At 33.8% G+C, this 24,234-nt stretch overlaps 2 protein-coding genes across 2 annotated transcripts; one reads left to right on the top strand and one right to left on the bottom strand.

Moving 5' to 3' along the window:
- The first annotated feature begins 2,852 nt into the window (after positions 1 to 2,852).
- On the top strand, positions 2,853 to 3,395 carry LOC122048316. The gene has a single exon (XM_042609902.1). The coding sequence runs from the start codon at positions 2,853 to 2,855 to the stop codon at positions 3,393 to 3,395; it is 543 nt and encodes a 180-aa protein (XP_042465836.1).
- A 228-nt stretch (positions 3,396 to 3,623) lies between these two features.
- LOC122045759 (kelch domain-containing protein 4-like) lies at positions 3,624 to 23,640 on the bottom strand. The gene is made up of 20 exons (XM_042606120.1): positions 23,404 to 23,640; positions 23,184 to 23,270; positions 22,691 to 22,759; positions 22,421 to 22,553; positions 22,290 to 22,336; positions 19,045 to 19,131; positions 18,263 to 18,324; positions 17,006 to 17,048; positions 16,801 to 16,881; positions 15,871 to 15,987; positions 14,805 to 14,910; positions 14,255 to 14,318; positions 11,868 to 11,910; positions 10,396 to 10,647; positions 10,150 to 10,311; positions 9,682 to 9,807; positions 6,697 to 6,849; positions 4,512 to 4,598; positions 3,956 to 4,024; positions 3,624 to 3,860 (listed from the first exon to the last, which is right to left on the bottom strand). The coding sequence occupies exons 1-20, from the start codon at positions 23,536 to 23,538 to the stop codon at positions 3,753 to 3,755; spliced, it is 2,031 nt and encodes a 676-aa protein (XP_042462054.1). The 5' UTR covers positions 23,539 to 23,640; the 3' UTR covers positions 3,624 to 3,752.
- Positions 23,641 to 24,234: the final 594 nt, after the last annotated feature.

Below are 24,234 nucleotides of genomic sequence, written 5' to 3'. Positions count from 1 at the left end.
ATAAAAAAAATATATTATTCATGGAGCATGATTATCTATTTTTTAAAAATAATAATTAAAATTATTATAACTTAATTTAAAATATTATAATTTAATGAAATTTGCTTCGTAGTTTTGACAAAAATATTATTCTGGTAACAATTTTAATCAAAGTAATAGCAACCTACATGTAGCTAGGATAATAAACTCTTGTTTAATAAAATAATTTAATAAAATGAAGCCGAGATTAAAATAAATTAAGTCATTGTAATGATTATTCAATCTTAGATTAATTTCTTTTTCATGAGTTTGAGCTCGGATTGAAATTTGGCTTGGGCTTAGTTCATTTACATATTATCGAGCTCTCAATTCAAGCTAGTTTATTTAATTATTTGAAATTTTTAAATTTATTTGGTTGATTACTAAACTTGATAAAAATAAATTTATTTGTTCATTTTAAAAGTGTATTTATTTATTTAGTATGTTGATAAAACTTTTATTAATAAATATGATTTACAAACATGGTTCTTTAACAAGGTTCACAAACATGGTTCTGAAATATGGTTCACCAATATTTAAGAGTTCAATACATATGTATTATGTGTGTTCATGTAATTTAATAAGTTATTCAAGTTTATTTATTAAATCTCAACATTAAATTTATTCGTTAATATATATAGAAAGAGAATTGTTATGCTACGAACTCTATCCTACGGATTGTTACGGACCAATTGCCATGTCATATTATTTTTTTTTTAATACAACATTTTTTCTTTCTTTTTTTTCTTCTGCTACATGACCGCGCCAGAATACGGACGCGACCGCACCGGAATCCAAACACGACGCGTCGGAATTCAGATGCGACCGCACCAGAATCCGGATGTGACCGTGTTGGAATCCGGACACGCCCACGCCGGAATCCGACATGATCGCGTTAGGATTCTGGTCGTCTGCTCAACATGGACGTGATTGCATTGAATTCCGGTGCGATCGCGTCCGAATTCCGTGTGGTCGCATCCGGAATCCGTCGTGATCGTCGCATGCCCAACACGGCCGCGATCGTGCTGGATCGCAACTAGAATCGAGGCTCGGCTTGGCAGGGAGGGTGCCCGGTAGCGGGGCGGGTGGCCACTGGCGACGAGGCGCGGTGAGCATGTAGCGAGAATGAAGAAGCACAAGAAAAAAAAAATGTTGTATTAAAAAAATAAAATAATATGACATGACAATCGGTTCGTAACAATCCGCAGGATAAAATCCGTAGCATAACATCTATATATATATATATATATATATAACACTAGGTTCTAGATGATTTGAGTTGGGACTTAGGAAAAGATTGAAAACATATATTAACATTTTTGTTTTATCTTTTATATTTTAGAATCAGTTTATAAAATAAAATTAAAATATCTCATTTTTTTTTTTTGATCGTATTTGATCGACTGAAACGAGATCGTAAATGGTGTCGGATTATTATGCTAGACTTAAGTAAGCTCACGATCTATGTCAAAATTCCACTCTGAAAAAAGAATTTGTTGCAAGTGCTTGAACCACTTTGTTTGAGTACTTCCTTCGATAAGCCATGTTTCTCGACCAATCGAAAGGTGTTCGATAATCCACTAGGCATGAAGTTAACGGTGGTTAGACTCAACGAGTTCAAATATTTTCTTCAAAAAGAATAAATAAAGAAAATATCTAAACTTTTATCCTTTTCATTATGTTTAGAGGCATTAAGCAATGCCTCCTGATTCGAATTCGAACCGATAATCATCTCGAGCCAAAGGGAGCTCCAAGTTGATAGCTTTGATCACCCAGGCATTGAATTGAGTCTGTTCGAGTAATTCATCATGTCCTCGTTGGGCTCACTGCCACCGTCTGCTTCCTCTTGATAATAGACTTAATATTATTATTATTATTTAAAATATTTTATTCTATATTTTTTTTAAAAAAAATATAGTTGTTATAATGGTTTTATTTAAAATGGGTCAAAGTTATTTTGAAACTGATTATATGAATTTAGTCAATTTTATTATAACTTTTTTATTCTATGATAAATATGTGGCCCGGCTAGGATAAGCATTTAAAACCATCCGACTGAATTAAATAAATCGAAATTAAATTTTTATAAATAAATTGAATCAATTAAATTTTGCGATCAAAATTAAACAACCCGAACCACCAATATAAAATCAATTAATTCGATTAGTTACCCTCATCAATCAGTTAATTGATGATGTCATGAATCATAATTGACGACTAATGATATCATAGATTTTAAATAGTAGAATCTTCAATCAAATTACATAATTATTTTCAAATTAAAGTATAAGTCAATATTTTGGTTTAATTGATTTGTGAAGTTTAAAATTGAAATTGAATCAAATAAATTAATTTACGTTTAAAAAAAATCTGAATAAACCGAACCAAACTTCCGAATTCAGTCGGTTCCATCGATTAATTCAATCTTTTGTTCACCCCTTACCCAGCCTGCCAACCAACTAACTTTGATAATTGGGTCATATCAAGCCTGACCTAGCTTTGTTTGCGGATTGGGTTAGGCAGAGGTGGCTCAACTTGTCAGTTGGGCCAGACAGTTTAAGGACGGATCGAGCCGAGCACATTAAAAACTACAAAAAAAAAAAATATTAAAAAAATAAAATAAAACGAAGATTCCCTAAGTCAACTGTGCCTTGCTTACCAAGATACGAAGGTTCTCTTCATGTTCTCCAACTTGTTCACCAAGAAAGCAAAGGCATTTCAATGTAAACCGATCGCTATAAATATGTAGACAACGCGAGTATTGAATTTGTGGGCACAATTTGACAATCAGAAGAAGAAGCAGCATGATGAGGCGAGAAGGAAGGCACCATGGGATGGTCATCTTCTATGAGAAGATGCCATCAGACTTATCGAAGCGGATTGTGAACAAGGTCAACAAGATGCCATCAGACTTATCGAAGCGAATTGTGAACAAGGTCGACGGTGTCCCAACGAGAGCTCTGATGACCAAGGTGCCCCCCAAGCCCACCAACCACTCTCGCTACACCAGCCGATGTCGAAGGCCAAGGTGCACTGGTTGCCATAGCCATCCGGTCCAGAAGGCCCGACTCAAGACTAAAGGGAAGAACAAAGACCGTGATCAAAAGCTTGTGTCGTCCACATTGACAGGGCCGGTAAGTGGACTCTTGGATCTCTTGACTGATCATGATTGGGATAGTTATGACGACGATGCCAATGATGACGATGAGAGTTGCCGCAATGAATGTGAAGAAATGGTAGGCTTGGAAACGGGCACGACGAGTGGCGAAATAGCGGTGTATGGAAATGATGATGACGCAATGGGATTCTCCTTGGTGAGGTTTGTGTGGGAGTTGGAAGATGGGGGAAATTGGTGTGTTGTGGGAGAAGATCTGTAATGCCATTAGTTGCTATAACTCCACAATGAAAGTGAATTTAACAAACTAAATAAAACAATTTATAAGTATGTGTGCGCGTACGCTTGTGCGTTATCATATCTAGAGTCGTGCGCGCTTGTGCGTTATCATATCTAGAGTGGCATATCTTGTGTGTGTGCGCGCGCAGACGCCTATAGATCATGAATCCCTACAAAATTGCATACATGGTAAGGCACGAGCACGATCGCAGAAGAAAACTGCACTTAGTTAATGACATAAATGCAAAAAAATAAATACAAAAGTATTTATTTTTAAAACAAAATTACCACTGATACGAAGTTGAATTCGTTTTCGGCATATTTCATGTTGACCGAATACCTACTTTCGCGAGTCTTTCGTCTTACTTTTACTCCCCTTCTTTCTCGAACTAGTCTCTGCCTCTGCCTCTGCCTCTTCAGCCTTCTGTTCGGCCTCTAGGATGGCTAACTGAGCAGGTTTTAGAGAAACAAAGTTACAAGCAGATATAAACGAATGGAAGGATTCTCAAAAGAAGAAGAAATGCATCGGTCAAGCATGATCACCTCATCGAGTATGGGTTTGAGCTCCTTGTAACGAGCCTCGGCAAGATCAAAACCATCTTTCCTAAGTTCCTGATTAACGCGAAGTTGCAAAGCATGAATCACTATGTGAGATAAGAATCAACAATCAAATGATGTTATCTTCATCCTTTTCCAATAATAACTGTTAAGATCAGTGGAGAGTTATGATAAATGATATTTGTTCATCTTGCTATCAACACACACCATCGACAATTCCCGGTAAAATGAATATAAAAACTAAATTCAATTTGACAAACAAAAGGTATCACAAAATTATCCTAAAATTGCAAAAATTTAATTGATAAGAAACATGCTGACAAAACAAAATAGATAGATTAGGAACGCAGAGCCGATACAATTCATCAATTCCCTCTCACAAGGTATCACAAACATGTGGAATGGTGTGGTCACCCAAACCAAGGATGAAATACAAAATAACTTGGATACTTATTTGGAATACTCGAGGGAAAAATGAAGAACATCAGATTTGCTTTTACTCAAGTCGATATATTATAAGACTTCAAAAGGTAGTATTTACCTTTCCAGTATGTTGAGTGTGCTCGTGGGCAGCCATTTGCCAATACGTACATGTTCTTCTGTAGAAGTCTCTTAAAGTTTCTCCGGGCTTTGCAAGAAATGAAATAGAAGATATTAGAGAGTCCACACGATAAGGTAAAAATATTAAGCCGTATCAAAGTATCAATGCCGTCCATTTCAAGAACAAAATGACAAACACGTGTTGAGATATTTTATTTAAGTCTTCTACATCTCACTAACACGAGCAATCAAAATAACAGACTCCACAAACAAATATGGTTTGGCTAAAATGAATAGAGAACAAACACTATAGATCATATTACAACAACTAAGGGGGCGTTTGGTTCTTTCCTAAGAATAGGAATCGGAATGGGAATCATTGTATTGTGGAATGGGAATGGGTATGAGCATGGATATCACTTTTAAAAGCAATGTTTGGTTAGTTGTATATCTTCTATCGGAATAAATCAAAGTTTCCTTTTTTACCCTTAAAGGAAAATAAGAGAAAAAATTAGATGTGAGAGAAAGATGAATGTGAGAGAAAAATATGATGAAAGAGAATGATGAGAGAGAAAGTGTGATAAGAAAGAATGAAGAGAGAAAATAAAAAAAAAGATTGTGATTGGAGAGAGCATGATGAGAGAAAATATGATGTGAGAGAAAGTATGATGGGAGAGGATGAAGAGAGAGAAAATATAGTGAGAAAAAATAAGGAGAGAGAGTGCGATGAGAGAGATTGAGGAGAGAGAAAGTATAGTGAGGGAAAAAGAGAATAGTGAATATGATGGGAGAGATTGAGGAGAGAGAAAGTATGATGAGAGAGAAAGTATGTTGAGGGAAAAAGGAGGAAGTGTGATAAGAGAGATTAAGAAGAGAGAAAGTATGATGAGAGAGAAAGTGTGATGAGAAAAAAGAGAAAAGAAAGTGTGATGGGAGAGATTGAGGAGAGAGAAAGTGTGATGAGAGAGAAAGTGTGATGAGGAAAAAAAGAAGGAAGAGAGTGTGATGAAAGAGATTGAGGAGAGAGAAAGTATGATGAGAGAGAAAGTGTAATGAGAAAAAAAGAGGAAAGAGAGTGTGATAGGAGAGAGAAAGTGTGTGATAAAATGATGAGAGAGAAACTATGATGAGAGAGAAAATATAATGAGAGAGAACAAGGAGAGATAAGTGATATGAAAGAAAAAATAAATAAATATATTTTGATATTTGATATTAATGGAGAAAATTTTAGTTTTAAGTCAAGGGTATTTTTGGAATAAGGGAATATTTTGATTGATGAAAATAGGGTAATGGCTCATTGAAGGGGAGGTACATGGGAATGAGTTATTACCCAATTTCAAGGATTCATTCCCTTATTTGTATTCATATTCCTATAATCCAAACATTAACAATGGGAATCAATGATTCTCATTCCCATTCCCCACTCCTATTACCCTAAACCAAACGCCCCTTAAGTTTTATCCCACTAAGTGGGTCAGCTATATAAACCCTTCTTCATTAGGCTATATCCCCTACTATATCATCATTTATATTTTTTAAAAAAATTATCTTCTTGTATTATTACTAACCAAGTCTATTTTGATCTTTCTCTTTGTGTGTATTTGCCATAGTTTTATATCGTCTAATTATAATATTTATTGATCGTCTAAATACATTGACACTTAAGCTTTTTGATTATTTATTAGTTATCCACTTAAGCTTGCCAACTAGAGATTACAGAAGCATACAAAGGTGTCAACCCTATATTGGCTTGTCATAGTTGTTGATACATGTACTCAACTTAAATGTGTAATACTAAGAGCAGCTCGGTGCATGAAGTAGAGCCAATGCGGAGTCTCGAGGATGAGTCTATTGTACGCAGTATTACCCTGCTTTGCAAGAGGCTATTTCCGAGACTCAAACACATGACCTCGTCACTTGGAAGCAACTTTATCATTGCGCCAAGGCTCCCCTTCATGAAAGTAGTTCTATGATTAAAATTAAAAAAAAAAAGTCAAGCAACAGAAAATGAAGCCGGATCACTCAACATGAGCATATGAAGTAGTGTAGAAAATCCAAACTATATTCAAGTCCCAAACTTAGGCCTAGAGAATGAAACTGCTTCTACTTCTGTTATATTTGGATGAAAATTGTTAACCAAATAAAAAAAATTAACAAAAGAAAATGATGTTTCAAAAAAAAATTACCACTGGTGTTCTCTGAGAATCTGAAAGACCAAGGCTCATTCTTATCTGTTCTATCCTGGCTCTTTTCTCTTTTCTCCGCAACTTCTTTCCTTCACCTCTTATAACAGAAACGGCACTTCCCATATCCAATATAATTTTGCCACCATCTGGATTCTTAATCACCCAAAAAAAAGGAGAAAAATATCAAACTACTTGTGAGAGCATTAAAATTCAAAACATATAATCAGGAGCATAATGATCAACCATAGCATGAATTAGTTGCTTAGAGAGTGAGAAACCGATTCCAGCAGAAGTTACCAGAACAATCCTAAAATATGTGATTATTAAGCTATGAAATTAAGTCACGTAGTAATTACAAAGTGTCAACAAAAAGTTCAAGGACAAGAGGAACATGCGAATTTCACACAATTTATAAGCAAAGATGTGCATGTTCATCGATCTGCATTTCTGCAGCTAGGCACTGAAAAAGTCCAACACGGCATGGATACAATCACCTGTCCTTAAGGCCTTAAAATCATATATCTTAAAGTGCACATAACTTGACCCAAGTAGGTCAGATAATGGCTTCTGAGTTTACATAAGTAGAGCACAGCATATTCGAACAAGTAGTTAATCTACGCCATTAAGTGTCGCATAAAAGTTCATGATATTCTCTAAGATTCCTATTTCTATCAGAAATTTGGAGACATGCACATGATCGGCATTTAGCTGAGGGCATCATGGTACTGGAATTATACAGTGAGACAACCAACATGCCAATCTGTAATAGTGTTGCATAGTGCGAGAAAGGTATCAACCATCAACAAAACTACCCCGCATTGACCTGAATGAACATATCTTGCATACCCAAAAGGATCAATCTCTTCTTCATGTTAAATCATCAGACTTCCTTGTTACATTTGTGCAATTAATTTTATTTGCTAGATTGTATATAAACCCACGAACTATTCTAAAGTGACAATACCAACAATAATAATATTGGTTGAGCATGGATGCACCCAACAAAAATATATCAAACTTATTCAAATATATTACATGTTGTACATGATTTAAACCTTATCACGTGCAACTAAACCTACATATTCTAACACTCCCCTTAAGATTAGAGCATAAATATTAAGGGATGCTCATTGTTATACAAAAAATCTGCAATGAGACAAATAAAACAAATGAAATGCTTAAGGAAGATAATAAAAATGCAACAGTAATGTGCCAATTGAGACTTTGACAGCACAGATCTGGGTTGAAGTTGATGAGTTGATATGATCAATCAAATCTTCTTGGCTATACCCCTCTTCCTTAGTTCTCTCTCAAAGTGATGTTGCAAAGAAGTTTACAAAAAAGAAGAAAAAACTTATAGTGTTGCTCAGAAAAAAAAAGAGATAATTCAGGAATCCAGTATCTACTATTTGAGAGAAAAGAGGATAATATTGGGAGAAGATCAGGGGAAGGCCTGATATTTACTCCAAGGGAAGTAAAATTTTCAAAGAAGAGATCAAGTAAAATCTTATATTTGTTCAAATAAGAAAAAGAGTACACTAGGAAAAAAAAAGACGAAACAACAACAGAAAGATCAAATGAAGGTTCGATATTACTAGGAGAACAAGGAAAAGATAACAGAGAAGAAACCTAATAAAGTTTGATATCAAGTCATAGTGAAAAGATAGAGAATGCCAAAAGAGAGAAAATCATTGATTTCTATTTCAAAGTTGCTATCAAAGGAGAAATCCTAGGAGAAGTGAGTAAAATTTACATAAATATACACTTCTAGAAGATGTCAGGATAGAGCAGGTCAGCAGTCTATCATAACTTTGAGAGAAGAGCTATGTTGGAAAAGAAAGATAGTAATTAGACTTTCTAAAAACATTGCAAATAAGAAATTAAAAAAAACATAAATGTGAAAAAAAAATTGATGAAAATATTAAGAACCTAGTGGTACATCAACTTAAGACAAAGAGGAAAGAAGACAAAGATATGTCGATCCAAATTCTGAACTGCTCTGGACACATCAGAATTAGATGTAAATGTGGTTTAGCTAGATCATCTAAACTCCAAAATGATCAAACTTCCATGAAAGAGACCAAATCTAACTGAGTTTCTCAGCGAGAGGAAATGGAGCAAATCAATGTTGTTGGCTCTTGAAGGACAGGATCTAAGGGAGGTTCAGGGAACACAAAATGAAGAAGAGCAAGTCAAGGTTGTCAGGTTCGTGGTCATGGATCCAAGTGTGTGGTGGCTGAAGGTTCGTGTAAGATGAAGACACAGATGCGGAATAGATCATAATGGACTTCAGAGACATTGGATATCAGGAGCATCGGACAAGGAGTTGTCCAGAGAAGGATGACTCAAACAAGTACTCAAGTATTGGATGCACTTTATGATTACCCTATGTCAAAAAAAACATGAACACATTCTCAACTTCCACTAGAAGGTGCTCTGGTTACCTTCAGGATCAGTTAAGGTCACTTTTCATATTTCCTCTATTTCTATGTTTTCCATTATCTTTCATTATTTTTCAAAATATTTTTAAAATTTAGAAATAGTTTTATAAAAATTTTAATCCAATTTGAGTTTGACAATTCAAACCTAGATTGATTAGATGATATTAGATAGGATTGCATTTTCTTAATTTTTAAAATTTATCATAGCTTTAAATATCTTGTAGTTATAACCATATTAATTATTATAATCTGGTTCAAATTAGGTTAATCTAAGAACGGATTTGTAAAACTCAAACTGATGCACAAAATCCTTTTTTTTCTTCCAGTTTTCAGGCCCATCACAATGTTTGACATGTCAACACCACTGTGACCTAGAGCAACTAGCTATTAATTCCAATAGCAAAACAAGTTACCAACTTGCAATTATGCATAAGTTACATTGGACTTTTCCATCCAATTTTGTTGTGTGAAAAAGACAAGAAAAATAAGTAATTTTTTGTGATTCTAAAACAATAAACAAAAAAATTATATACAAACCACCAACCTCATCATCATCGTCATCTTCTGTCTCATCACTATCACTGCTGCTACCTTCTTCAGTATCGTCATCATCATTGTCGTCTTCATCATCGTCGTCCTCAGACATTTCTAACCACTCAGATTCAGATGCCTAAATATAGTACAACAGGAAAAGAGTACAAATAAGTATCTAACTAACTTTACTAGGACATTAAGATTTTCAAAAAAAGTAATAACAAGTTCCCATGAAATTCAAAATGAGATAAAGCATATTTCTCCTTGATAACATGCATATCCATAAAAAATTTCAAATTCCAAATAAAAGGAAAAATCAGATAGCTAGAAACAGAAGAGAAGGCTATACATTTAGGCTTAGGCAACAGTGAAGGAGAAAATAACGCAACTATAGCAGCAAATTACATCTTCTATCCAGAGAACCAATATAGTAAATAATAAAATGGTACTAAACTACAAAGATGTTTGAGATACAAACCTGTTTGATGCACTTCCACTCATCTAATTTGCTAAGGTTAAGGGAGTATAAATCATCCAGTGTGATCTCACGATCTTTAACTTCCATCATTCCACCATACAAGTAGAGTGTATCTTTCCCAACAACCATGCAAGAATTAATTCGTCCACAAGGCTTTGCTGCCTACAGTTCAAGAATGGTTGGTGAATATGAAAGTGAAGTTAAAAACTAAGACAGATAAATGTGTAGAAGTGGTAAGCAGTGAACCTCAGACGAAATGGATGTTTCTAACCCAGAATCAACACATAGTCCTTGCACTCTCACATCAGGAACCCTTTTTGGCATTGCAGAATCAAAGGAGAGACTCTTGGCCAACTGATGAGAAACCTCATCATCACCATCTCCAGTAACAACTGCTACATCGTGATTTACCATATTCTCATTCCCATCATCGTCTTCAGACACCGCTGCATCTTCTTGAATTTCCTTCCTCGGAGCATTGACCTTGACTCCTTTTAACTAAAAAATAGAAAAGAATAAATTAGAAAAGTTTGGGCGAACAAAACTTTAAACAACTTAATCAGCAAGGGAAAGATACTATTGAGAGGCATTGTAATAGTGGAGATAAGGTTTACTTATTCCCAATTAATCTCATGTATATGTAACCCTCAAGCCTAGTAATATTTCAGTAACTAACAATTACGGGTGATCACGGTTCAATTTATGAGTTTGGTGAGGGAAATTGGAGCCACTGCTAGATATTTTAGTGTAGAAAAACTAAACCAAAATTGAACCAAAACCATTTCAGTTTAAAATAGTTGATTAAAAATAAATAACAATTAACAAGAAAATCAAAATTTAGTTTCCAAACAACAAGCCCACTGAGCTTATTACTAAAAATTATTATAATTTAAGATTTAAGTTAATTAGCGAAGTTAAGTAAATAAACAATAATCCATTACAATTATCTACATATAAATATATATACATAGCATAAAAAACTTAATGGTTTGGATCAGTTTTAATGGCTTGTACAAGTTCGAACTGGAACCAAATCAAAACTAATAATTTAACATATTATGAAATCCAAAAACAAACTAATAAAACCAATAAACTAAAATTTTATATTTGGATCAGTTTGATTTGAGTTGGTTCTGGTTTCCAGTTATAGATGCTCACCCCTAACAATTTGAGACAATTCATTATTTCTACAATACTCGAAGTTGGAGTATATTTATTTATCATGCTCAATTTGTCATTCAAATATAAATAACACTATAATAATTTATTCTTCAAAAGAGATATTCAGTGAGCTGATCTAACACAGCATCAAGGATGAAGTGATTGAAGTCGTATCAATTTCAATATTTAGTGTGTCAACATATCATTAAGAGTTTGAAACGTTAACATTAAAAATGATCACCTTATTGTTACAATGGATCTTTCTTGGCCTAATTTTAGAAAGTCAAAATCTTAGATAACTTGACCCATTTTCATCTCAAAAAGTTGTCTATTTCACAAATAGGCATGTACTATATAGAAGTAATCAAAAGTAAAAGGTTTTGACATCCAGAAGCATTTAGTACTTTCCTCTTAGCATACAACAAATGTATAAAAAATATAATGTAAAGATACTCAAGTACTACAAAAATGCATCCACTTTCAATCAAGAAAAATATATGTTGCAGGGGATGAAATGAACAGCTGGAAGTTAGTAAAAGAAAACATATATACACAACCTTATTCTTAGAAGATTTGTCCTTCCGTAGCTCCAATGGATACCTTAAGACAATGCAAGAAAATTAATTGAGCATACAAAAATGTGTTTGTAAATAAAGTCATCTAATCTAGTATAACTTAGGGAATACCATCTTAATACCAAGCACAAGTTGACATATTTGATAAAAGTTATGAAGTTAAAAGGCTTTTGAGAAAACACCTATAGTCAAAATCAAATAGGATTTGATCAATTGCGAACATAATCTGTGGTAGGTTGACAATTAGCACTCAAATTTATTGGCATCGTAACAGGGATGCTGATCAATGTGTTCAAAAATCCAAGGAACCTAAACAAGAAACACATCTGTCATGTTTCCCAATAATTTTACCATGATGAAGTGCACTTTTATTAAATGACAAGCCTAAATACTTCATGAGTTCACCACTAGAATTAATCCACAGTAAGCAAATATCATGAAGAAATAATCAATTCAAGTAATACTGTGAAAGATAGCAATGTACTTTTTTTTCAATAATCTTACCAACCCAAGCTTACAGAAGTGGATCCAGGAGTTTGAATTATTCTATTAACTGCTTTATAATGAGTTTTATCAATGGAGATTAACCTAAGTGGAACTTCGCCACTTGGGGGTTCTGAAGTCTCTATCTGTTACCAGCTGAAGAGCTCTCAGGTTTTTCTCATGCGCCCTCCCTCCTCACATTCTATTTACAGAGTACTGTCATGATGCTCACGTGGCAAATAAAGAAATATTACTGGTCCAGATTTAGTTATGATATGGCATCATGTTTTGTCTCAAAGGTGGATAGGCAGTCAAAACCTATTGGGGGATACAGATACAGATTGGTTATCTTAAAGATCTAGGTATTAACATATTTGCATGTTGGTGGTGGTGAATTGTAGGTAAAGAATAAATCATCCTTTACTAACTTTGACTTAGATAAATGAAGCATGGCATTATTTCTCCACCATCATATAATCAAATTTGAGTTTACAACGACATTAGAAAGCCTTTCCAAAACTTTCGGAAGTGAGAATTTCTTAACATTGATCTTAGTCAGTTAATTCAACCGCATAATTTCTATTTGATGCACTTAATTTGGAAAGAAGGACTTTGCTGAATGCTAACCGCCTTTCCTGATTCAGGATTCAAAACACCTTCAATTTGATTTTTTTTAACTTCAAAAAATTAACATGCTTTTACTAAAAGCCCATCTACATCTTTGTTACATAATCATCTACCATTGCTTTTACTAAATACTAATGTAATTAGACATGATTATTTATCATGCTCAACTACAAGTATACAATAATAACCCTATTTTGTTCTTCAACATTCCAACGAACACCATTGGCAACTACAAAGTGGCCTGTATACAATGATAACCCTTTTTTGCTTCTCTACAGTGGAAAGATGGGAGAGAAAGCAGGGTGAGGGAAAGGGTAGGTTGGACCTGCTTTGCCTCTATTTCCTTGGAGAGAGAGATAGAGATAGAGAGAGAGAGAGAGAGAAACAATTTTCGCCAAATCTCTCAAATATGTTTCCTCACAAATTGAGATGAAACGACCAGCAGCTGGCAAATGCACACTGTATATACAAAAGAATCAGAAATTAATGTCTTTTTAAGTATTTTTTATTATTTTTTAAGTTTTGAAAATTGATTTAACAAAATAAAAAAGATTCCTATATTTATTTCCCTTTTCCCTTAGAGGAAACAATGAGAAACAAATGTTCCAGTGTTTCTTTCTCCTCAAGAAACAACGAGGGAAATTAGTTATCATTTCTCTTTTACCCACTTTTTTGACATTTCAACATGTCTTTCTTCCACACTTTCTACCCTTGTACATGATTTTAGTCATTTGATTCAAGCATTGAACTGTATGAATGACCAGAAAGTACCAAATATTAAAAGAACTTTTGCATAAAAAATTTGGTAAACCAGGACTTGAGAGCAAATATTAAGCTTAACCAAAAATTGCATCCACAATTATGAACATGAAAGAATGTGCAAATCAAATGACATGATTGGTTTACACAAAATAAGAATATAAATCTTCCCAAGGACCCTAACCACATAGGCTAAGTTAAAAGTCAAAATTCAAATTTGTGGCTCCAACTTGGAGCTTCAAACTATCGCAATAAAGCTTGAAGTGTTATTTATTACATGCATATCCTTAAATGCTCAACATTTCATCATCATTTGATGCAGGCTTTATCCTTAAACATGCAAAGATAAATGACTGCTCCAATATCTTTCCCAACTTAAGAAAACCCACATATATAGCACGTAATACAGATTGAAAGAACCAACAATACATTTAGTGAATCTAAAGCAATTACCAAAAAAATGAAACAACAATAAGCATAGTAATCTGGAAAGGGCATACCATCTATGGCTATCCATCTGGAAGCCATACAGTTCATTCATAAACAAGCTCATGAGTACGTCACCTGCGGCAACAAAGCAAGATAGTCAAATGTCATGAGGCATACATCCAACAACTGCATTCTGAGAGTTCACAAGCTGTAGATATGGTGGCCTCCAGTATTGTTCAGGCATATATTTTGAGATATGCAGAATGTAGATAAGACATTGATATCGGTGCAAATTAGAAGCCCATCCAAACGGTTGGAAGAAACAAGTGCTTCTGAATTTCTGATACCATATGCTACAAGTGCTTGCAACTTCAGCTCAATAAGTGTGTTCTAATACATGATAACAAACACAGGAAGAAAAGGAAAAACGAAGGGAAAAATGTTATAAGAAAGCACAGGAAACATTGATTCCTAGTAGAATTAATTTTATAGGTAAATTATACTAATGTTAACACTAAAAAATGGACAAAGTATCGTACAACTAGTAAAAAAATGGACAAAACAGAAATGTGACAATGAACAGATTTAAGATTTGAAAGCAGGAAAGAAACAAAATATGACCTTGAGTTTCCATGTCCACAACTCCTCCAAAAAGGACAGCTCTCTTCTTGTGGACACAAACTGAAAATCCAGCACGAGGCCCAGGAGGTATCCCACTCTTTTTTACCTATACACAAAATAATACCAAGGTTTATTATGCAATAAAAAATGGAAAATAATAGAAATCAGAATTCAACAATGAAAGTTGCTAAGGCTATATCTAAAAATCTAGAAGAGAAGGCTGCAGTGTAAGTAGATGACAAAACTTCAGTTTATCCCTCACAAAACAATATCAACCAGTAGAAAGCTAGTAGATTTTGGTGGGATAAAACATATTGCATAACTAGTCTAAACTCTAAACCATAGCATCAGAAAAAAGTAAATGTTTGAAAATAAATGATAAAGGAAAAAAGTCTAAACCATAAAAGCAAGCATGAAGGATATAAAGTTTGTGAAAATGTCACATATAGTTCTTTTGCACTTTGCACGAACAGACCAATGCAGCAATAAGGCAGAGTTGTGAGTTCCCATAAATTTGAAGCCCCATCACGTGGACTTCAGGCCTGTTTACCGAAGTGACACTGCTATATATTACTAATATACTATTGAACAAAATAAATTCTAATTCTAATGTTCTTAAGTTTGATTAAAAGGAATCATGAGTATGGTGTACTGATTTTTCATAACCAAGTATCTCTAATTATTTTCTGCACATCCCTGTAGTAACAGATTCTAAACACAGGAAATATATTTACTGATGCACATAGAGAGTGCACAATTGTTCAATAATTCACAAGTAGACATATAGTATAGTATGCGAGATAGAGCACATAAGCAAGCCTTTGTATTTTGGAAAGCACATAAGCTGGCAATTGAGAGTTTTTGCAAGGAACAGTGTCCCGTACTGAGCATGTGGTAGACAAATTCCAGATGTTATTGACAAACAAGATTTTTATGCACAAAATCTTCAGATCAATTCAATTGTTTTTTAATTGCAAATAAGACAATGTTACAATGCTAAAGCATATAGACCTTTCTAGAAAAAAACAATGGTGACAGGGCACTTAAGCAAGGATTAGCATCAAACCTTATTCCATTCCCATGTCCTAGGATCAAGTGACCATGTATCAGAGTGGACGATTCCTTTCTCTGATCCATGTTTATCAGACACAACTTCCTTTGAATAGCCTCCATGTAAGAAAATCTATACACGAAAAGCAAAACAAGTTACATAAACACAAGTTCATCAAATAGAAGCAAACTAACTTTGCTCATTAAAAGGAGACATGTTACTCAGTGCAAGATATAACCAAAAACCAATTGGAAAAAGAGAAACCATACGGAACCTTATTTAAAATAAGACAAATACCATAATAGTATTTTAGATGTGAATAAAATCAACATGCCTTCTTTCACATAACCAAATGACACATATGAACCTTTAAATGATAACAAAAGAAAACAAAATGAAAATATCACGTTAAATCAAAATAATGGATGTACTTAGGATAGACCCTAACATTGACGTGAATTATGGAGGAAACATAAAGGGAGTATAACACATCTGCACATATAGAGAGATGGTGAAATATACCAATTTGTGATTGTTAACAGATTAATTAAGGAAAACAAAAGTGGGCGGTGACAAACACTAGTAGCCATGTGAATTTATAGGGCTTCGGCCCTCACACTTTCGGTGGGAGCTTTGGCCCATTACTACATTGTTGGATCTCAGCACATTTTTATATTCTTATCAGGGCTTTGATCCTTGTGCTTGAGGCAAAGCTTGATCCATCGGCATATTAGCTGGGAGCTTTGTCCCATTTATATATTTGTTTTGGTTGTGGAGAGAGTAATCCCATGCTTTTGTGGATACTATATTGATCTAAGGATGTTTCATGCTTGAGGCAAAGTTTGATCTATGTAGAGTGATCCCAGGACTTAAAGAAAGATAGCATAATATTTGGTGACCAAAATCTAGCAGAACATATAAAAGGAAGCATAATATTTCACTTACTTCATCTTGGTAAACAAAAAGTTGAAATCCACTTCGTGCACTTGGCCACAAGCACCCAGGTCGAGGTTTTATTTCTTGCCACTATCAAAACACAAAGGAAAGAATGAGCATTACAGTGCCTAATTAGTTCAGCAATATTACAAGAATAATTATACATACAAAAGATATTAAATACCTCCAGAGCATGATAGAACTAGCAACTTACCTTAAATTGATCGAGATCGAAAACATACAAATCATTGTAGTATCTGTAAAAAAAATTATATATAGAATGAGATCATAGAGGTCATAACAAAAAGAACACAAATTGAAAACAATACTAAGGCATTTGTTTCAATGCGATGTGGAAAATAAGACCATAAAGAGAAGTTAGAAAGGAACAAATTTTTCTTAATATAAGAAGTTGTCTATTAGGGGTTGTTCATAAACTACTATCCAACAAGAAATTATGTACTCTAGACTAACACTATATGGAACACAGATTTTCCATTGCCATGGAGGTGAGGGGTGATGTGGGGCCGGCGGGGAGGGGCGCTTGGGATGAACGAGTCACCTTTTACCACACAAATTTGGCATTGCCATGGAAATAAAATATTCGTTATAACCAAAGAAACTATGTTCCCCAACCAAACATGCACACATCATGGAAAGAAAGTGTTGCACGCATCATTTAGAGCATGGGTAGGCTAAAATGTAGACAAGATCTAAAAGTTCCATTTCTCCTAGATAAGGATGGAAGAATATATGAAACTATAATAATTTATATGCTTTCCATGCTGTCCTAAGGGTTTAGCACCTACTTATCAATAGTAAAACAAACAAGCAAAGCGAATGATCAAATTTATCATTCCTTTCCAATGAGGCATTTCCTCCAGAGCTCAGACTAACCAAATATAATCCAAAGTCTCAACACAAGACTAATACAAGAAATAAATGTTCAATAGGCTACATTTATTTCAATGTCTCAGCAATAAAGAGGACCTTCCTGATGCTTGTAACAAGTCTCAATAACCTTGGATGTGTCAGATTATTAAACAAGATAAAATAGTATAATTTATTTTGGGGAAGCAGTTACTTATATGTCCAATGCATGATAAAATGAGAAAAGGGATTGATTGCATGTTAATTACATTAAAATGGTGAATATAAGAAGTACAAACAAATTTCTACATAACATATTTGAAAAGAATCCATAATACAGTATTACTAGCAATAACATTTTAAGACAGGATAACATTTATATATCCAAGCTTAAATAATTGGGACTTAATTCACAGCTTTTTGTCTTAAATCCATAAAGATATACAACATAAACAGCCTCATATTTGTTCCTATATTTAGAACAATGGAGCATCACAACCGGAATGCATATAACTACTAAAGCATTGGGCAGATGGAGGAATAAGAAATGAATCACAAACAAATAGCAAGGAAAAATGCTACAAGGTGCATAACGTTGTACCTTACTTCCCTAAGAGTATCATAAAAGCCACCAAAAACAATGATTTTGTGCTTGTACAACACCTAACAAAAAAACAAGGTCAAAAAGGAAAGTTTGTTAATAATAAAACAACCAATGCAGCCTAAGAAGCATTCAGTTGTCATACAAATTCAGTAAAAATAAGAACATCAAAACTCGCAGGATGCATCGCTGTAAAATACAAGAATCAAAAAAGGAACTCCACACACCAGCTTTCCCATGGTTAAAAATGTTAATAAGTTGCTAATACACCTGCCTAGATCACAAGGAGAGAAGAAAATCCTCTAGAAAATGTTCCACCTGACTATTTGACAAGAACAGAGTTTTATCTCAAGTCAAGTAATCTTTTCATGTCCATACGGTCTACAGATATGGATATGTTCAAAATGTGTTCTGATCGAATGTTTAGCTCTTCAAGAGATGAATGCTTCATAAATGTAGAAAGTTGAGATAGAAATAGCTAGAGGACCCCAGTGCAGGGGAAAAAGTCATATAATTACAAATCAATGAAGTCCCTTCTGTTATGCTTGCAATCTAGGCAAATCTCTCAATAAAAGAACTGGCATTGTTTCTAGTAAAATGGCAAAAGAAAAACCATCAGCTAGTGATATCTGGAAAATACTTTTACTGATTTATCAAGTCATTCAAAAGTGGCTAAGCGAAATATATTAAAAACTTCCCCGTTGACCGATGACAAACTTGGGAATTAGACACTAAATAACTTGAGATAGATGTCACTTAAATATAAACAAAATTGTACTTACCATTCGATGACCTGAGCGTGCACTAGGGCATCCTTTTTGAAGCAACTGCTCCCATTGATTCGTTTTCATATCTAACATCCAAAAATCCTACAACAAAAGGTTCAGTCAACAGGTTAATATGGTAAATGACTTGAAAAACTTATCCAGATAATAAGCTTGAAATATTCTTTTAAAATATTAGATCAAGAGTGACCATTGTACATAAGCAAAGTGGTTATTCCAAATGTATTTGAATTACTAGCAAACAAAATAAGTTGTATAACACCACATTGCTGAAAGGTCTAAAATACTACAGTTTAAATAAAACATACATTTGTAGATCAAACAAAATAATTGACAAGAAAATAGACCGATAGTACTCTGTAAACAACCAAAAGGAAAGGAAGGATAATGGCTAAGACACTTTTAGACTGGGGAAAAATCTTTTCATATTACTGCAGTTGAAAGCCAGATTAACATGGTCAACAACAACAAAGCAAGCTGATAGTAGTTAATAAGATACACGTAAAACTTGCATCCTTGAAAAAAATAGTAAAAAAACAATTGAAAGATGTAACTGATCAATATCATGAGAATTTCTATATAAACTTGCAAGAAAACTACACTTGTGTACATGAGCATGTCCATAGATATTAATGTTAAATAGAAATTTGACATCATTTGCAGGAAAAAAATAGCATCCTACCAATGTCAACATGGTACTAATTTGGTAGGAAATCATCTAAACAATAGTTATTGATTGTTTGTGGTCTTATCTCAGTGTGTTCAACTGGGGATTGAGCAGGCAACAATATGTTGATCAATGAGTTATCTGATCAATGTAGATTCAAACCCCTTTTCTTTGTAGCAAGAAGTCTTTGCAAGAAATGATAGTCTATGAGTGATAGTGTTAGACTCTGGCAGGTGGGATTACCAGTTAAATGTGGTGTTCTTATTGTTCTGGGTTGTTTGTCTGAGCAGTATATTAAGTTAGCCCAAAATTATGGGTTAGTAGTTATGTACGGTGTGTTGATTGTTGTGGGTTGTATGCCAAAGTGGCATATTGTGTTGGCTGAAACAGAAGTCAGTAGGTTGACTGTTATGCATCTGTTGCTACATAGTTCTAGCAGAACACTCTCCCTCTGCTGAACTCTTCCTCAAAGAAGCTATCCTCCATTAAAGAGCCACCCTACTAATTGCTAAATGGCTCTTGCAGAACAACCACAATGTGGAAAGCAATTGTAGCCAATAGGTACTCAATCTTCCTCTGTATCACACTAGCAACATGATTGTTGATTTTCTATTGTGTTTATGATAAATTTGTGTTTAGTGTTAGTAATTTATAAACAAATATTACACCAGTTGAGTTGACAGTTCCTACATGGAGATATGGATATCTCCCTAATAAGAATGATCACAATACTGTTAAGTAGACATTGCAAAACACAACCAAGGAAGGAGTATCCTAATTTAAGCACTTAGACATATTAAGGGTGATGTTTTAGGATGTCAAAAGATACCACTGGAGCTAAGAAGGTTTGTTTTCATACAATGAGTAAAGAAAATAAAAAGAATGATAACAGAGCATTATAAAGAATATAATTGCAAACAACACAAAAATTGTATCTCATATAGCAACCTTGTAGTCATTTCACAACATAATAAATGCAATTAGCATAGTTTGAAATCTATTGTCATGTCACACAACACAGTTGAAATGCACCATTCTAGTAAATTACTAAAACCGAGGCCACACAAGATGATTGTACTAACACTAGACACGCTGACATGCATCTAACACTGGACTCTCTGATAGATGCAATTAGCATGGTTTGAAATATATTGTCATGTTGGGCAACACAGTTGAAATGCACCATTCTAGTAAATTTCCAAAACTGAGGCCACCAAAGATGATCATGCTAACACTAGACATGCTAACATGCATCTAACACTGGACACACTCTAACATGCATCAAGATCAATTCAAGAATGTTTATTATTTTTCAACTTTTTACCCCTCAAAGAATTGATTTGGGTGATTTACTCAAATAATTTGATATTCACCAAGTCTCATTATTTTTAAGTACACTGAAATTGCAATAATAGTAAAAATTCATCAACTTTCAAAAGATATTTGATTAAATATTTAAAATGATATAAAAATGATAATGACAAAAAATAATATAATAAAATATAATATTTTATCAAAGAATAGAGAATAAGTTCTTAAAAATGATAAGCAATTCATGAGAGAAGAAAATCTAAATATATCACTTAACAATAAAGGATATATACAAATAATAAGATTTGACTTTCTTATCAATTCCAAAAATAATTAGAATGAAAGTATACAACTATTTCCAAATGATGATTAGATTGTATTTTTCAATAAATTTTATGAATTGAATATTAATGCAAAAAATAAATACCAAATAATAAAAGTTGAATAGCACAATGCATAGAACAATAGAATATACTCTAACAAGTAATCTCTTCTTGTTTTTTAGCAATAACAATTCATCTTCTATTGATCAAACATTAAATAACACTTTCCTCTTTTCCTTATTTTTCTTAATTATTATTTTGCCAAGATTTCAATCCCAAACAATTTGATATGACCAATATTGATTTTCTAACCAATAGATCTGTTCTACAAAGTATGATACAGATTGCATATACTCACACGTGTCATATATAAACTACATAGTGGATCAACCAAGTATCACATGCATACATTTTTTTCAAAAAGTTATTAGGCGGTGAAACTTTAGATAGTATTGAATATGCCATAAAAAGTACATCACCCCTCTACCAGTCAAACACTCACATGAGTGATGGGTGTGGATCTTGTTGTCTCAAATCTCATTTTTTTAAAAAAGGAAAAAAGATAATTATTTGTGGCTAATGACTTAACGGGGCGTCGATCTCAACTCAATGTGTGTGTGTGTGTGTGTGTGTGTGTGTCAAATTACATTGTTAACTGTCTAACACAAGTATGAGAGGGCTAGATGAAGAAATAAGAGCCTAAGAGTCAACACATGACACCATCTCTATCCGAGGAAAGCTTTCAAATGATCATAGAGTGACCTCAATACCATCAATATTGGGGTGGGTGGGGTGGGGGTGGAGGGCACAAGACAATGAGGAAGTAACTAATGTTCTTCCACTATGCTGTCAGAATATATCTGAGCAGTGAAATATCAAGATCCTACTACCAACTAATTTAACAAGACCAAATTGCAAAGGTACATTCTCAAATTAGGTACCTTATAATGATGGAAACGTTCTTGATTTGGAGATGTAAATTCACCACCTATATAAAACAAAAACAAGAAAATAATGCATCAACCTTGAAGATGTTGATCAATTTTAAATAAGATGACCAAAGACTAATTACCAAATATGTAAAGATGGTTTTTCCATGCAACAGCTTGATGGGCACTACGGGGAGGAGGGCTGTTAGGACTTGATATCAACTTCCATTCATTTTTTTCTACATCATAACGATAAAGGTCACCATAAACAAAAGTCTGCAGGAACAATTCCATTAGTTATTTTACTATGTTTCCCACAGAAATTAATAGAAAAATCACTGAACGTGATATTATGCACTTTAAGGGGTTAGGCTCAAAAAATAACAAATGAATCAATTTCACCAAACATTTACCTTGTTTCCATTGTAAAACTCTCCCCCATAAAAAATCAACTCAGTTTCTTTCAATGGATTGATTGTCATCTGCAATAATTGTGAAAGACCAAATTGATCATTCATGAGCCTTCAGTTGCAAACAGAAATAATTATTTAAGCATGATCTACATTTTGTTTTTTTATCTTAAACAAAGATTTATTCTCAGTTCATATTTGAAGTCAACAGGGAAGAGGAAATAAACAGACATGCAAAATCAATGTCAAGAGCAACAAGTTATGGTATTCAATTCCTCAGAGACGGGTAAAATTTTAACCGAGTTACTTTTTTGAAAATGCACGTTATCAAAGAATCCTACCACACTGACATGGCAAGGTATTGTAAAATGGGTTAGCCTCAAAGGAAGACTTCAAAACAAAATGCCCATAAGAAGGTGAACATTATAACTTAAGACATCCTAACTACAGAGCATTATGCCAACAGGTACACAATAAAAGAACTTGTGAAAATTACCGAACAACCAGAACGGGGAGAAGGGGCTGAGACGTTATCCTCAACATGAACTTCCTTCTTCTTGGCCTCCTCCTTCTGTATGTTTTTCTGCAATCCGTCGTAACAAACCACATAAACGTCACGACTTGAAAGGAATTGATCAGAACTCGAGAAGAAATTTAAAAAAAAAAAGTTTTTTTTTTTAGACAACAAGAAATCCAAACAACTGGATTTCGCATACGAGTATGGCATCGATGTCGTCCTCCTGAGAGGTGTTCTTCTTACTCTCCCTGCGGGATTTCTTCTCCTCAGCCTTCGCCGTCTTCCGCTCCGTCTTCTCCTTTCCCTTGCCGGGCTTCTTCGTCTTCTTCCCCATCCCCCCGAACGATTAATCGCCGCCGGCCTCGGTGGAGCGTGCTGGGTGGAGCGCCGAAGGCCTCGAAGCTAATTCTTCTGAGGGAGAGGAAATACCCTACTAAGCCCTTATTATTGTTTAAAAATATTCTATTAAATGAAAAGTATAATATAATTCAAATAATTTTTTTTAAAAGAAAAAATAGAAGTTGAGGAAGATGTAATAAATTTATTATGGATGTAATAAATAGATTGGATCAATTGGTATATTTATTAAATAATTTAAATAAATTAAATTAAAATTTTTTATTAACTTATTAAAAATTAGATTTAAATTGGCTAACTCGTGCAGATTGCGAGGTCAGGGAGAGTAAATTCTCTTGTCTGTAAATTACGGATCAGGAGATGATTCATTATATGAGGACCCTTGATTTGGATAGACTCCATCTTTAAATAAATAGAGTCCATCCAAATCAAGGGTCTTCATCAATGGACTATCACGAATCAAAGGATTTCTAGTAGAGTTTAGGTAGATTGAACTATGATAGACTCACTCATGTTATTCCGCAGGTTGAGAAGAAAAAAATTTAAAATTTAAAATTTAAATAAAAAATTCAATAGGCTTGTGAATGATCTTATCCGTCTAATATATAACTCAAATTTAAATTTTTTAATTTTTTTATATTTTTATGGGCACATATGTAATCTACAATCCACT

This window comes from Zingiber officinale, chromosome 2B (assembly GCF_018446385.1).
Source record: "Zingiber officinale cultivar Zhangliang chromosome 2B, Zo_v1.1, whole genome shotgun sequence".
Lineage (NCBI taxonomy): Eukaryota > Viridiplantae > Streptophyta > Magnoliopsida > Zingiberales > Zingiberaceae > Zingiber > Zingiber officinale.
This window is presented reverse-complemented; position numbering and strand designations above follow the sequence as displayed.